Source organism: Heliangelus exortis, chromosome Z (genome assembly GCF_036169615.1).
Source record: "Heliangelus exortis chromosome Z, bHelExo1.hap1, whole genome shotgun sequence".
In the NCBI taxonomy this organism is placed as follows: Eukaryota; Metazoa; Chordata; class Aves; order Apodiformes; family Trochilidae; genus Heliangelus; species Heliangelus exortis.
In genome coordinates this window covers 47468827-47484428 of record NC_092454.1, presented here as the reverse complement: position 1 = coordinate 47484428, position 15602 = coordinate 47468827, and the positions used below count along the sequence as shown (strand labels likewise).

Sequence of the window (15602 nt, the reverse complement as noted above, 5' to 3'; positions counted from 1 at the left end):
AAGCATCTTACTAAGGGACTTGCTTTCAAATGAAAAAAAAAAAAAAAGGTAGCAAGAATATTTAGATTGCTGGCTCTGTGTGTGTGTGCATTGTATGACTCAAATTCTCCTGCAGTGCTACAGCAAGATGCAGGAGAAACAGGACCCTTGGTCCTGGGCAGTGGAACTGCTTTTTTATGCCTCGACGTGAGGGCAGCAGCTGGAGCCCCGATGCCGGCCTTCCCAGAGGAGCTCCCCAGGTCTGCCGGAGCATCACCTGCGGCTCCTCACCGCCCTGCTTCAAGGCTGGGACCCCAGGAGGGCCTCGAGGACCCCCGTGGCAGAGCCAGAGCCCGGGTCAGGGTGGTGCCGCCCCGAAGGGCACAGGGCGCAAGGGATGTCCCTGGGGCAAGGGACCTGCGCTGGCAGAAGGGAGATGGGCGCGGGGCGCACCTCTCAGCGTCCCCTCGGGGCGTTGTTCGCCCCCCGCGTCCTTCCTGCTTCCGGGGGCCGCCGCGGGGATGATTTGCCGCAGATGACATCAGCTGTGGATGCTGGAAAGGCGGCGGCGACGTGGGGATGCGCCGGCTCCCCTCGATTCTCCTCCTCCTCCTTCTTCTCCTCCTCCTCCTCCTCCTCTTCGCCAGGTCCCTGCCCTGCACCGTCTCCGTATAAAAGCGCCGCCGCCTCCCCGCCCGCCCGCACTCCCCTCCCTGCAGCCTGCGGAGCCGTCGCCGAGCAGCCCTTCTCTTCTCAGTGCCCCGGAGCCGCGGGGCGGAGCGGGGCGTCGGCGATGGCCACCGTGGTGGTGGAAGTGGACTCGGAACCCTCCTGCAGCATCCCTAACCCCACCTCGTCCTCTCCCAGTCTCTCCCACCGCTTCCTGGACAGCAAGTTTTACCTCCTGGTGGTCATCGGCGAGCTGGTGACCGAAGAGCACCTGCGTCGGGCCATCGCCAACATCGAGCGAGGTGAGGCGGCGGGGAACGGGGACGCTGCGACGCCTCGGCCGCCGGCGCCTCTCCCCTCCTCGGGCGCGGCCGCGGCACAACTCCCCCCACCCCACCCCCACCCCCCTTGCCCCCGCACACCCACCCCACGCAGGTCACGGGCACACCAGTCCCCAGGTCGCAGCGTCCGGTTCTTTATTCCACAAGCGTCCCGCCGCTGTCCCCCCGTCCCTAGCCCCTTCTACCCTCCATCCTTCCCCGGTGGGTTACGGGCTCGGCGGAGCCGGCTCCCGCTGAGAGCCGCAGTGGGGTCCGAGCCGTCCCGGCAGGCAGGCAGCCCTCCACCCGCCAGTGTTGGGGTGCTGGTGCGAAGAGGCCAAGGCCGACCCGGGATCGCAGCGCCCGCAGCGCCCGCACCGCCCGCCGCGCCTCTGCCGCCCGCCCGGAGCCACCGGCGGGTGGGCGTGGCGCAGTCCGCACTGCGGTCCCTATGGCAGCCCTGTGCGGACAAAGGGCGCCCGCCGCGCCGGCGGCAAACGCGGTTGGGGATGGGGATGGGATGGGGCTGCGGGGTGTCTGCTCCCCTCAGAACCCAGAGATCCCCGCCGCCAAACGCATCCGAGGGAATTCGGGGCGTTTTCCTTCTCGGCGGCAAAGAGTGCCCGAGCGGGATCGCAGCCGCGCCTTTGTGTTAACTTTGGGCGGTGGGACTTCGCTCTCGGCTGGAGGATGTTTCAGGACTCAGGGGTTATATGCGTAGGTATATTTCAAGAGTAGGTATATTTCAGTAAGGAAAAGCCATCTGGGTAACGAAGTTAATGCCCGAGTCCTCAGTCTTTTTATTGTCCGGCTACGGACTGCTTTGGTGCGCTACATCTTTGCCCTTAGGAGGGTGATACAGGAGGGTATCGCAAGTGAAATGACAGTTTTACAAGTTTTCAGTGTGATTTCTGATACAATAGGTTGCAGTATACATGCAGAGGTAAAAAAAAAATTAAAAAATATCCCCGTTGCAGTAATAGTGGTATGAAGCACAAAGAAAATTGTTGCTGGACACTATAGTTTGTTAAACTAAATTGATACCTTATTTTGTAACATGTATGTTTCTTCTGGGCTGGTGAAAGCAGCGATTTTAGTAACTTGCCATTGTTAGAGGGGAGGAAGAGACCCTGGAATAAGGAATTGGTAGCAGCCTCGTCATTTAGGTGTGGTTCAGCAGTCCGGCTAGGACTTGGTTTGTCTCTATTGTTGCTTTCTCAGGCATTGTTGCTTTAGTTGGATGTTTCTCCTGATTCTTTTTCACGACTGTTTGTGGCAAAGATCTGCCTCATCACAGCTAAGTAGTTTCACCATGACCTGTTCATCTTTATTGCTACCATTGTCTCCTAGGGAGAACTACTGAGGCAGATGCTTTGTCATTCAAAGCATCTTCTGCATTGCACTTGCCTAGCTCTGTCTCAATTTTTGGTTGTGTCAGAAGTGAATTGGCTGCATTTTAATTAAATAATTAAGAATTATAGACTAAATGGATAAAATTTCTACCATCAAGACAGCTGATGTCATCCTTCCTCTGAAGAAATGCTCTTCAGTCTCTTCTTGAAGCTTCTATTGCACAGTTCCTGCTGCATTGCTCTGTTGCTGCTATCTCCTGCCACTTAGCATAACACCCACTTACAGTTTTAGATGTTCAGAGGGAACACTTTGGCCCTTTTATTCATCATTTTGGAATAGAAGTCACCTCACTGCTCCTAGTGTCAGAAAGTCTGATTGAGATTTTGCCTGCTAGGAAAAAAACATTGATCAGATTTTGAGGTGCATTGTTCTGGATGAGTAGACTGGGAGTCTGAAGCTCTATCTGCATGAGGCAAATATGGGCTCAGCTTACCTCTTTCTCTTCAGAAGGTGTGCAGTAGTCTGGGAAAAAAGGTTGTTTCAACCTTTGTTCTCAACAGAGCCTTAAATGTGTTTTGGGTTCTTGGTATCCCCGCCTCTGTATCTGTACCTCTCTGGTACATCTCTTGAGTACCACCACTGAAAACTGTGGATTCATGCGCCAAACTGCAGAGCAACGTGTCAAAGAAAACATCTGCTGATAACACATCAGTGGCGTGATCCTACGCAACCTGGTGGATGCAGAGTCATTTCTTAATATATCATGAAGAGGGAATGGCATGGTGAGATGCACTTTCAGTAATTACATTTGGGATGTGACTTTGCTAAAGGGGCAGTCCTTCAACCCACCATCCACCAAAAAGAGAAGAGAAGAGTGAACAGAAAGCTTCAAGATTTTTCTGCTGATTTGGCAGATGCTACTGGGTGTGCCCTGCCTGCTGTCTGATTAGTCCTGCGTCTAGAGGCGTTGCACTCCTAAGACTGCAGAAAGAAAGAAATAGCTCCAGTTCAGCCATGTTTCCAGTAGATGCATCCATGTTGTTAATGTTCTACATCATTGGATTGACCTTGGATTTTAGTTGCAGATTTACCTCCATTCTATCCAAATCCAATTTGATTATATAATGTGTATCATGCATTATGCTATTTCATAATGTACATGCATAAATTTTGCATCCAGACTGCTGAATCATGCAGCTGCAGATTTGGGATATTTTAAATCCCAGCTTTAGCTTCATTTATCTGGGGGTAATTTATTTGTTTATTTATTTTGCATTTAGTCCTGTATTTTGGACATTGTCTGGCTGAGCAGTCTTGACCATGCCTAATCAGAATCCCATCCCTACAGCAAATTTGGATTAATGACAAAAGCAGCTAGGGATGGTGGACTGGCCCTATCATTAGCAGTACTGCTGAATCATAGTCTGTATTGCTTAACTGACCTCCAGAAGGATTTGTAGTCTTCCCACACAAGCTTGCTGTCACAGGCCAGAAATCTGTTTATCCTCTACTTTCTTCAAGTTCATCAGTCATTCTTTCAATATACTTAGGCTTCATGATCAACACCAGTTTACTATCCATAGTTTTCATATGTGCTGTACGTGCACAATATTATATCATCTTTACTTTCTTGCTCTCAAATATTCCAACACCTGGAAAATATTAAAGCCTGCTGAGCTGTATTTTTCTGCCAAAACTAAGCCCCAAAAATGCATGATATAGCCAGGGGATTTTTGAGAAATGAAAATAAGGAGACTTGAAGAAGAGATTCGCTGCTTATGCCTTTGAACAACAGTGCATCAGCTAGGAAGTGGAGGTGGTTATAGCTCAGTTATTTTTCTCTTGAGTGGTTATGAAACTGTATTTCCAATACTGTATTTCCAAAATAGTTTATAGTTTCAAATGACAGTGACTTAGTAACTGGTAACGTATCCCAGCTGTGAACATGCTCCTGCCTGGACTGGGATGCTGACAAGGAAAAGCCCTGTATGAATTATCCCTAAACAGTCTCCATGCTCTTGAAATGCAGATATCCACATTTGCATGGAGCTGCATGGGCAAGAGCTGCAGAGCTGCAATGGGAGACTGGCACTGCAGATCTGGTTTCTCTGCTCTTCCCCCTCTTTCTCCTCCTCATCCTTCAGTCTGATAACATGGCTTCTGCCAGTGTTAGTCCTGATGTTTCCGCTACCTTGAAAGAGAACATAACACGGGGGCAGCATCAACATTATCACTCAGAGCTTGAAACCCTGGCAGAGTTACCAGCAGCAGTGTTACTGCTAGTCTTATGGTGAGGGGGTGGCCACACACCTCTTCAGGCCACCTCTTCTTCTCACCAAACCCCGAAGTGATTTAACTCAACGATTTAACTCAAAAATTTCATGTGAAGGCAAGGTCAGGTAAGTGGGGAGGGCTCACCAGACACTTCCTGACCTGCTGGCCTTTCTGCATTTGCCAGGTAATGTGTGTAAGCCTACTGATGTTCCTTTAGGGAAAAAAAAAAATTATTGTAGTGTTGGTGTTTAAAATTGCTGCAGTGCCTGGACTTACCTGTAGCGCAACTACCTGTTCATTATTTTTTAAAATTAGATCGTTTTTCAGAACAATCTCAAAACAAGAAAATGATAGAAAAATATTAAGCATGTTCTCCTCTTTTTGTTTTGGTTTGTTTTTGTTTTGGTTTGGTTTGGGTTTTTGTAAATTTTTTTGTTTGTTTGTTGGTTTTGTGGGGGTTTTGTTTTATTTGATTTATTATTGGTTATAAATAGGTCTTTTTGCTTGCAATGTTTAGTTGTGCTGCTTTTTTCTTCTGGTCAAATGTCAAATTTTAGTTATTTTTTTTTAATGCATTTTTTTGATCAAATGTGAGTCACTTTCTAAGTAGCTAGGGGGAAAAGGTAGGGAATACAGATGTGCTGTTCAGTTCTTAACAGAACAAAAAAAGAGATCAAGCATAGCATTTTTAAATCTCAAACCTAGAATTTTGATACTTCATAAAGAAAGTAAAGAAAGTAAAGAAAAGATCGCTTAAATTTTAATGTTAAATATGGGATGCTTCAAAGCTTTTGAATGAAGATGCTAGCAATTTAATACTATGTAAATATATTTAAATACTAATGTTAGGTGATGCTATCTTTTTTCCTGAGGGCATGTATGGCGGCCCTGCAATGTGGCTGAAATGTCCCCTGAGTGATATAAGCTTTCAGTTTTGTAAATCAGTGTATTGGTATTTTAAAATCAATTCAGAGACATTGGTAACTTCTCATATTGTGGCTACTAGGATGTGAGACCAGCAGTCCAAAAACTGGGACTTTAAAGGATGGTCACACTTTGGAAAGGCAAATTTCCTTTTGCTTATGACTGATGCCTGTCCAAAATTCTCTTTCTGAACACTCAGCACTTTCCAAAAAAATATCTGCATGCCTTGAAAGGAAGAAAGGCTGGGTTGGGAATTTAGAAATATGGAAATAGCATGTATGCAAATAGAGAAATACTCAGTTAAAGCATCCAGTGCTCATGTACCAAGCTAGATGTTTTGTATTTTGAATTTTAGGAATCCGGTCATGGGACACAAACTTGGTTGAGTGCAACCTGGATCAAGAACTGAAACTTTTTGTGTCTCGCCATTCAGCTCGATTCTCTCCTGAAGTTCGAGGTGAGTTTTTGGAATAATTTCACAAAATTTTTATTTGTTTGTTTGGTTTTTTTTTTTTGACGAGCAGAATTAATAAATGCATTCTGGAACTGTATGGCTTCTTTCATTTCTGATTCCTTACAATGAATTTTTTTTGCCTTTATTTTAAAATAAGGCTTGAAAACTATACATTTTTTTTAACTTTCTCACCATTTAACTTTAAAATTATGAGCCTTCTAGTCACCATGACTAATTTGCTACTAGCTTTTTGTTTTAAGACCATGTTGAAGTTAAGTAAAACTTCCTTCTTTACTGAACAGTTTGTTTATGTAACACCAATCTAGTAGCCCCAGAGACTGATATTGTGGTAAGTAGAACACATAAAAAAAAAAAAAAATAACTTGAAAGGTTAGCTCTGCAGTTTGATAGAGCCAGAAATTATGTCATGGCTGTTACACAAGCATGGCTCAAGCTCTGTGTGTTTTTCCAAAGTACTTGGAATTTTCTCTTTCTTGGTAGGAAAAGCTGGGGGGAGGAGGGTCCACCTTTGCTCACAGTACCTTTCTGTGGTTTGTATGAGGAAATTAGAAAATTACAGGGCTCATGAAACTGTATCTATTTTGTTGCCTTTTCTTCAAGACTGTTCTTCCTTTAGAGGGTTCATACAATAAAGCAAAACAAAACAAAACAATCCAGTTTTGTGAAGTGTAAGATTTTATTTTGTCCTGGTTACTTGGGAATCAAGTGTTTGGTAAGTTTTCTAACATCTCATCACTACAAAACAAATGCTGAGTGAGTATGGGTGAAATTAATCTTGTTTTAAATGTTAAAATACAGCAACTTGTCACAGGAGTAGAAGTTGCTTTGGTTTGTAAAATCATTGTGGCTATTCATCATGACTATTGCAACCTAATCCTGAAGTGTGTTATGAATTCCAGCTTTGGAAATATCTCCTAAGTGTGCTGAAAAAGAGTAATGAAATGTTCTATCATGCTACTACATCACATTCCTAGGGTTGGTTGCTATACACTGCTGACCAAGAGGTGCTGATGTTTCGCTAGCATGACAGCATTGATCTAATAGTTTTGAATAATGTAATATAATGTCTTGTGTAACTAATTCTTCCTTTTGCAACATAGGTTTTATCAGATTTTGCTGTATCTTCCCATATCTATAGAGGCTAAGCCAGTGCTAGAGCTAAGGAAAAAACCCTACAACTAAGCTGTGATTCTTCCCCCGACTGAAAACCAACAGAACCAATACAACAATACCCCCTGTGAAGATTTATTCAAGGCATGTAGGTCCTAATTTGCATGAGAGTAAACTCAGGTCTGGAATATATGTCTTTCATTTCAGTTTGAATGTCATGAAGCCAATTCAGCTTCTCAGTGACACCATTGCTTTGTTTTACAGAGGGGTTATTCTGATTAGTGAAATTACAGAACTTATCTTCAAGAAATGCAAGATGCAGTCATTTTAACAGGGATGTGCATTAATTTAAAACTTCAGGGAGAAAAAAGACATTGCGTGTCTCCTTTAGGAAAAGTATTCCAGTGTTACTAATTTTTTACTATTTAGATGACACGTCTTGATACCAATGCATGAACTAAAGTAAAGCAAATACTCTGTTTTCATATGAAAAATAAAATGAGAGTATGCATCCCTTTTTTCAATAGAGGATTTTAGAATCCTCTCAAAAATTCCCTCTAGGATTTTATTTTTGATTGATTTTTTCTTGTTTATCTAGACTTGCTTGTTTAGTCTGTCATTGTGTTGAATTACAGCTTAATTGCATGTGACTGGAATTCATCAACATCTCCATGACAAATAGTAATGAATGTGTTTTCACCACTGCTCAATCCTTAAACAATAAACTGCTAAAATCTGTGTTGAAAGAGAGTTAAAGGAGCCTGCATTTTGGATGAAGGGAAAATCCAGGAATAAAGGTAGTCCTCTTGATCAGTCTCTTGTGTAAAGTTTTGTGGGGAAGCCGTCTTGCACCTCCAGAATCCCACTGCACAGATCAGAGGATCATTTATTTTAGCTCCTTTCTGTGGTCCTTTGGTGTTGAATCTGTGTGAGGATCCCTTGTGTCCTCTCTACTGTTTGGTAGGGTGAAGGGGTTTGTATTTGCCATTTGTTAATAAAATTTCAGAATATTTTGTTTCTGTTCTAGTACCCAAATTATGAACTTTGAGTGTTTAACCTGTGAAATGGTGAAAGGTTATACTAAAGAGAATTTTAAGTATGTATTCTCTCATTGTCCCAAACTTAGAAATTCTGTGGAATTTGGGTAACTAGGTAACCTTTTGTCCAAGGAAAGTTTTGTCCAAGGAAAGTATTCACCCCAGGTGATGGGCGGGAGTCTATGGGATGTAATTAAACAGTGCTTTTTTTTTTTTTTTTTTTTTTTTTCTTTTTTCTTTTTTTTTTTTTTTCTTTTTTTCCAGTCCTTTGAGGCTGAGCTCTTTGTGCAGCTCACACACAGTTTACTCTTGAGGAAGGGCAGAGTCATCCAGCGTGTCTGCACAGCTCCTAGAGCAGCCAGGCCTGACTGCTGACTGAAGCCTGTTTGATTATAGTGTTATAGTGTTTAATTATGGTAATTGCAGTGCTGGCTCAGTACATGCTTGCATGCTTCTCAAAGCAGCTTGAGGATACGCACAGCAGCAGTGTGAAGGGTGGGACTCTTCTCCAAAGGGAAGCTTGGAGGAAATGGGGCCAATCCTGTCCCCACGCCATAAGCCCGTGGTGTCAAAGGAGAGACGTGCAAGAGAATATGTCTGTCAAAGCATTCATGTGTTTCCACTTGAGGAATTTGAGGTCTAATCCTTCTCCCTGTGTAGTGAATAGCAATGTACCTATTGATACTGCAGGGAGCATGACTGGATGCCAGCACATTTTTATGCTCTTTTCAAGGGAATGGATTGTCACAGTGGTATTTCTGCATCCTGTATTCAGCTATTGTGCAATTTATGGATGATTTATGAGGCCTGCAAAATAGGATTCAGAATGGAAATGCCAGCAGATCTTTTCTGATACCTTGTGAAGCAGCTGAGTTAGCAGACGCCTTAATAATACCCAGTCTTGCAGAGATTTTGTTGTCAGGTGCTGGTGAAAAATGAGTAACAGAGCTTATTAACAGGTTGCCAAGACAACAAGCGACATAACTCAAAATGGGTACTCCTGTACTTCCCTCTGTTTTCTTTGTCATGTACTGATAACTTTCATCTTATGCTAGCATGGCAAGGACAAAAAATTCCAACAGCAAATTGTAACATGTGCATGCTGCAGAGCAACCAGAGCATCTTGCAAAGAGCTCTGTTGAAGCTGCAGCTGTTTAAAAAAAAAAAAAAAAAAGCTTCATCTGCATAAAGCATCTTCACAAAAGACAAAATAATGGGTTTTAGGGTGAGGGTGTGGGAGGGTTAATCTATTAAAGGCCCTTCTGCAGAACTTCCACACCTGCTATTTTGTCCTTCAGCTTCTACCTGGGGACACTTTAGTGTTTCACGGGTGCATACTTGAGCCCCTGGATAGATGAAATCTGTTCTATTTAAATAGTCCTTTAGCAGCTGCTCACCCCTAACCTTCATTCAAACAATGCGACTTTGTATTTTATCCTGTTACCAAGAATGCCAATCTATAGAAGATGCGCTTCCTTTCTGAGCAGTACTGGGAGGCCTTCTGCTGCTTGTAGGTCAGCACTTTGGTGGCTGCACTGGCTTAAGAGAGTCCTTCTTTACATGTGCTCAAGAATTTATTTTCACCAGCCAGCCTGGGGCCAGGGAAGACCTTGGCAAAGTGCAAGACATATTAGGTGTCCCCTTGGCAGCCACCTGTGTCATGAGCAGCAGTGGGCTTGCCTCCTTCAGGCTTCCTAAAGAAGGTCGTTTTTATCTGAAACTGTCATTACCCCAAAAAAAGACTTAACAGCTTTAATTCTGAACGTTTCAGCTTCAAAAGTTATCTTTAAAATTTAGTACCCTGTGGATAATTTCTGCATCTGGCAATTTTGGTCATTAATGCCCCAGCTCCATACTTGGCCAAACGGGTGGATAGACCCGTTGCCTTAATCAAAGATCTAAATCCAGTTAATATTACACCTAGTAGCTTTTAACATGAGCTCATGGAGTAACCATGCTAGAGGTTATGGTTCCAGTGCTGTCTTACTGAAAACTGCAGTTGATCAAAATTCGTCAAGTAAGAGGATGTAGGTACTTGAACAAAACTATCACACAGAATGAAAGGAGAAAAGAGCCAAGAAGTCAAGACCAAATTTCTCAGCTGGTATCAGAGTACCATCACTAAGTGCCAAGGAATTAATTTGGCTTAAAATCTCAAGTGTTCTGGTATGCATATTTAGAGACATCCTATAAATACAATTCTTCAGCTATTATAGATTGTGATGGCTGGAATAGCTTTCGAGTGGAGTCATTTTAGCTCATTATGTGTTTGGAGAGGTTAATTTTAGTTGGCTACCCGACTTGTTTTGTGTCTTGAAGCATTTGTGCCTTGGAATAACGAAAATGGAGGCAGGATAGGACTTGGGAATTGATCCGACTCAGGCTGCTGCAGCTGTGGGTGGTGTCCCCTCAGGGCGCTGCTGCTGTGGTCCAGGGATGCTGTGATGGAGCTGCCCAGAGGCACGAGGCAGGGGTCATCCAGCCTCACAGGAGACATGGCTGGGTAGCATGTGAGGCTCATCTGCTCCTGAGCTTATATTTATGGGGGGTGCTAGGATTCTGGTGGCTCAGGAGAGGATTTCAGTGTAATAGCCTATATATGTTCAGACAGATCAATTGTCAGAGCCTTCCTTTCTTAGTACTAATCAAAATCCTAGAGGTGGGCTAATAAATAGCTTCTCTCGCTCACTTTTTTTTTTTTTTTTTTTTTTTTTCTTCATTGAAAAATTTGTTTAACTTATGTGACAATCATTCTGTCACATGATTTCCATTTTTGCTTTTTTGGGAATGATCTCACTGCCAAAACACCAGCTAATGCTAAGCTGTAAATGTGAATCAGCAAAATGACTGAGAGGTTATTTTTAAATGCCTTGTATCACAAGTACATATGAGGAGTTTAGAGGTCCAAGAATAGTCCATATTTTAATCTAAAATACAGGTTTTAGACCTATGTGAGGCAGCTACCAGAGGCATCGGATTAAGTTAGTTGTGAATAATGATAGAATTTTAACTATTGTGAAATCTGAATCTCTGTTCCTCTTTATTAGAATGACAATTCAGCATACTTGATGGTACATTCACAGCAGTTATTTTCTTCAGGTTTCTTAAATAAAAATTCATAGAATTACAATTCTGAATATGTTCCTTATTTGTCCCTCAATCTTTCTTTACTAGCATTTTGAATATTTGGAATGTCTGACACTGAAGACCTTAAAGAATATTTCATTTTTGATCCTTGCCCCAGTATCATTTACAGATGACCTACCTCTTCTCTCTTCCATCATGGATAAATGTGAAAGCATTGCCAGTTTTTTCATTTTGTTTCTGGTGGTCATGGGCACCATTTTTCTCAGATGTCTATTTTTCTTGTTTTTGTTAAGGCTGACCTTTTTTAATTGCCTGGAGTTTCTGTTACTTCCTGGTACAGTTTATCAGACACTTGCAAGAGATATTAAATGTTTGTAATTACACTTTTTAATAAGAGTTGATCCAAAGGCCACTGAAATAACTGGATTGGACTGTGCATTAGAAGAAATACTATTTTTTCAAGGTAGAACAAGGACAAAATTTTGACATAATGAGGGAGAAAATGGACGTTTTAACTTCTGTCTTTCCAGACAAGAATGGTCCTTTGTTCACAGTGAGTTGCCTACCACTGTATGCAGTAACAGGGCCAGACCCAGGGAAGAAGCGTTGGGATGCTCCTTCTCTGTAGACGAGTGGAATGGGGAGCACGTGTTCATCCCTGTGGCCATCTGTAAAATGAGAGTTGCCACTGTGGGTGCTGCTATCAGCCTTGCAGCAACATGAGGAGCTCCAGCTGTCATCTGCCTTCTAGAGTCAAACACAAGATATCCCTAAGCTCTGGCCACAGATCAGGTGCAGTGTTTAGGCTGCTGGGAGGATCCCGTAGCACCTTACAATCCCTATGAGTAGGTAGGGAAGGTAGAGCTTTAGTCTGTAATAGTCACAGATAGGAAGCTGCATAGTTCTGTAACAGAGCCTCATGCCTTTACATCCAATCTCCAGACTGTAGCACCAAAAAGACATGGTGGTTTCATTTTGCCATGTAGTTGCTGATGGCACTTTCTTCCTAGAGTGAGAAGAAAAGCCAGTGGTCCTGATGACCTGAGTTTTCATACTGACTTATGTGTGCAGTATAGACTCATAAATGTACAAACGTGACTCATTCTGGTTCCTGGCTTTTCTATTGGTTGCAATTGGTCTGTTTATGATTAAAAATAGTTGCTGATAAAAGGCAAAAATAAGTTTTTTTAAAAAATTGCAATTGAGAAATAAATTTATGTGAATTTCAGTATTTTTTTTGTGTTGCAAATTTTATGTATTTTATGTGGTTTTTTTACTTGAGATCTTGTCTATGGTGGTGAGGTGAGTCAAAGTCCTGTGTCCTTATGTCCTCATCTGTTGCATAGCTGTATGTGGGAGATTCTGCCCATCAGAACTCTGAGAAGGCGTTTATTTAAAATAAACAAACAAAACCCCCCATCCATCCGAACCCACTGAAAACAACAACAGAAAATATCTTCCAATGAGATAAACCATATTCTTATGCTGTGTAATCTCTGAGTGCTTCTAATGAGCTATGGAGGCTTTCCCCTGAAGTCAACTCCCCCCTTGCCATAGGCAGCTTTTTGAAGCTGTGTCAGTTTTACAGCAGTCCAGTAGCTCTTCTGGGTAAAAGACTGATCCCAACTTTGGCTCCCATGTCTTGAGTGTCAAATAATAATAAGCTTTTTAAGGTCTCTTTATGGTGGATTGAGTTCCCTGTCCCTGAAAGTGTTGAGAAAGTAAAGAAAACTCGTGGGTCAAAATAAAGATAATTTAATAGCTGAAGGAAGTAGAAAAAAACCAGCATGCAGATTGAAAGAAATTGCTCACCACCTCACACAGCCAGTCTAATCCCAAGCAAGTCTCTGAATAACAGACACCTTGTAAACTCAAAACCCCACTCATCTACTCCAGATTTTGTTGCTGAATATTATATGGAACACCCCTTTGGTAAACTTGTGTTAGCTGTCCCAGCTTTTTGTCTCCTCCCAAATTCTTGTTTACCCCCAGTCTTATTCACTGATGGATAGAGTGGGGCAGAGGAAATCCTTGATGCTGTGCAATAGCCAAGACATTTGTGGATCATAAGCACTGTGCTTGACACAAATCCAAAGCACAGCATCTAAGTGGCTGCTGTGAAGAAAGTTAAGTCCATCCCAGTCAGATTCAGTAAACTCTTATAGAAAGGGTTGTTTCTGAATATCCTATGTGTATCTGTTAACAAGAATGGGTCTCCAGTCTTAGGTAAGTCCTTTCAAAAGACCATCAGGGAAGGACAGATGTTTCCTGGATCGTTCTTAGGCATGAGGAAACTGGTTCAGCTGCCCTGAATACATGGGACAAAGAGATGAGACTAGAATAATGCTAAAACGGAGAAGAATGAAGCCTTGCTTTCATCCTTTTGTGTTCAAGTCATATTTTTTTGCTTCTGGAGCCATGTTGAACTTCTGGGAAGTAAATGTGGCATGAAGTCTAACAGTTGCCTAAGAAGAGATTCCAACTGGGGCAGTCTTGGTTCTGATCTTGGGGCTTTGAAGCATCCAGCACATGTCCTGGTGTAGATACTGTGGCCATCCAGAATGGTTTCTGAACTTCAGGTTGTGTTCTGAGGTTTTCTTGATCCTCCAGATCCTGCACAAAATTTAGACAAACTGAAAAAAAAAAAATTAATGGAATTTTTTTTTCTATATGACTGGTAATTTAAATAGATATAGAAGGTAATGCCTTCAGGAGTATCTCTGGATAGGATTTAATGCTTGTCACAAGCTAATAATTTAATGGCATTACTCATAATAATTTGTCTAGCACTATTGAATTTTTCAAACTTATCATTACTAGCTTGAGAGCTCAGATTCTGAAAGTTCATTAGACCCGGAAGATTTAAATATTTTTCAATACTAATTAGGTTTTTGTACAGTTAATATTTCCTAGCAACTTGGTACATTTTAATCTTTCTGTCCAGTTTTTCAATAATTGTATTACAGAATGCTATTCTTTTTACATTTCAACCCACTATACAAAAAAGGTTTGAAATGGTCTTTTTTTTTTTTTTTTTCACTGTATCCTACAATATGAATTGCTGTATTATATGAAAAACTTAACCATTCTTCACGTTGTCACCAAGTGGTAAACAAGAAGTCACCAAAAAGAATTTCAAATGGAAATTGATGTGACCCTTTAAAAGTAATGGTGGGCTCCTTTGATAATAGTACTGTCTCAACTAAATAGTTTGGCTGTACCAGTTGTATTCCTGAAGACTCCCTAATGGGAATAGTTGCTCTGCACCTAACAACCCCCTATGCCTATTAAAGCCTGTAATTACTACAAGAATTACAATTTCTCTTGAGCTTTGGTTAGATAATGTCATTGTATGTCAAGTAGGGGATTATAATATGGAAGGAGACCTTGACAACATTCACATTTTGTGTTGAACAGGAGGATCTGATGATCTAAATCTACTAGGAGGGGCTGCTGAGCAGGGGAAACCCATTTACTGGGCTATGTTGATGGGTACGAGTCTTTCACGATGATTTAGAGAGTAATCACAGGAAAGAAGAGATTCAAAGCATTCAGTTTTTGTTAAAAATTATTGACTTACTATTCAGTTCGTTGTACAGTACAGCCATGCATTAGAGACATACTTGCCTAAAAAGTATGTTTTGAAAAAGTACAGGTTTGACTCCTGAATTGTTTCATGGTCTGTGTACTCCCTTTGTAATTAAATTAGTTTAAATTGAAACCAAATTCCAGGCCAAGGAATCACTATCTTGCAGAGAATCTGGAAGAAACTGAGAGATTTACTTCATTTTAGAGATTTTTTTTTTCCCCCCCTCAGTTTCATACAGCATGATGACGATCCCCCAACTTTCAACCAATTTCCAGCTTCTAGTCTTTTACTCTGTTGATGTTGAAGACAGCTATGAAACTATCTTTGTCCTTCCATGCTTCTCAGGCTTTCCTAGAGTGGTCTGAGTATCAAATGAGATTTTAACAAAGTGCTTATGGCTTTCCAGGGGGTTAGTAGTCAGTGTGCTAGATTCAGCCTGGGGCAATAATATTCTGTCCTGTCCTGGTGTCACTTTCTCCCTTCTTGTCTTGACTTGCAGTCATAAAAAAGCAGGGATGACTGTAAAAGAAAGGGCCACTCTAAAAGCTTTCTTCCTCTACTGGAAGAGCAAGAGTGGTGATGCAAGGCATCCCCATGTAGAGCTACCTTGCCAGCTCCAGGTAAGCTGGTACCTCTACCCAGGACAATGCAGCACTCTGCAAGTACAGTCCCCAGCTTCAGTACCCAGGAGCAGAATGATTTCATCAGTGATGGGCCTCTCAGAAGGGCCTCATCACATTAGTAGTTAGCTTTGCCACAGCTCTGAGTTGGCAGGGCTCTACTGC

At 42.2% G+C, this 15602-nt stretch overlaps 1 protein-coding gene across 1 annotated transcript in view; it reads left to right on the top strand.

The window, feature by feature from the left end:
* The first annotated feature begins 523 nt into the window (after positions 1-523).
* MAP1B (microtubule associated protein 1B) overlaps positions 524-15602 on the top strand; it is a 65085-nt gene continuing 50006 nt past the window's right edge. Inside the window, exons 1-2 of the mRNA XM_071731412.1 lie at positions 524-950; positions 5875-5976. Of these exons, the coding sequence (XP_071587513.1) occupies positions 773-950; positions 5875-5976 (280 nt within the window). The 5' untranslated portion in view covers positions 524-772. The remainder of the gene's footprint in view (positions 951-5874; positions 5977-15602) is intronic.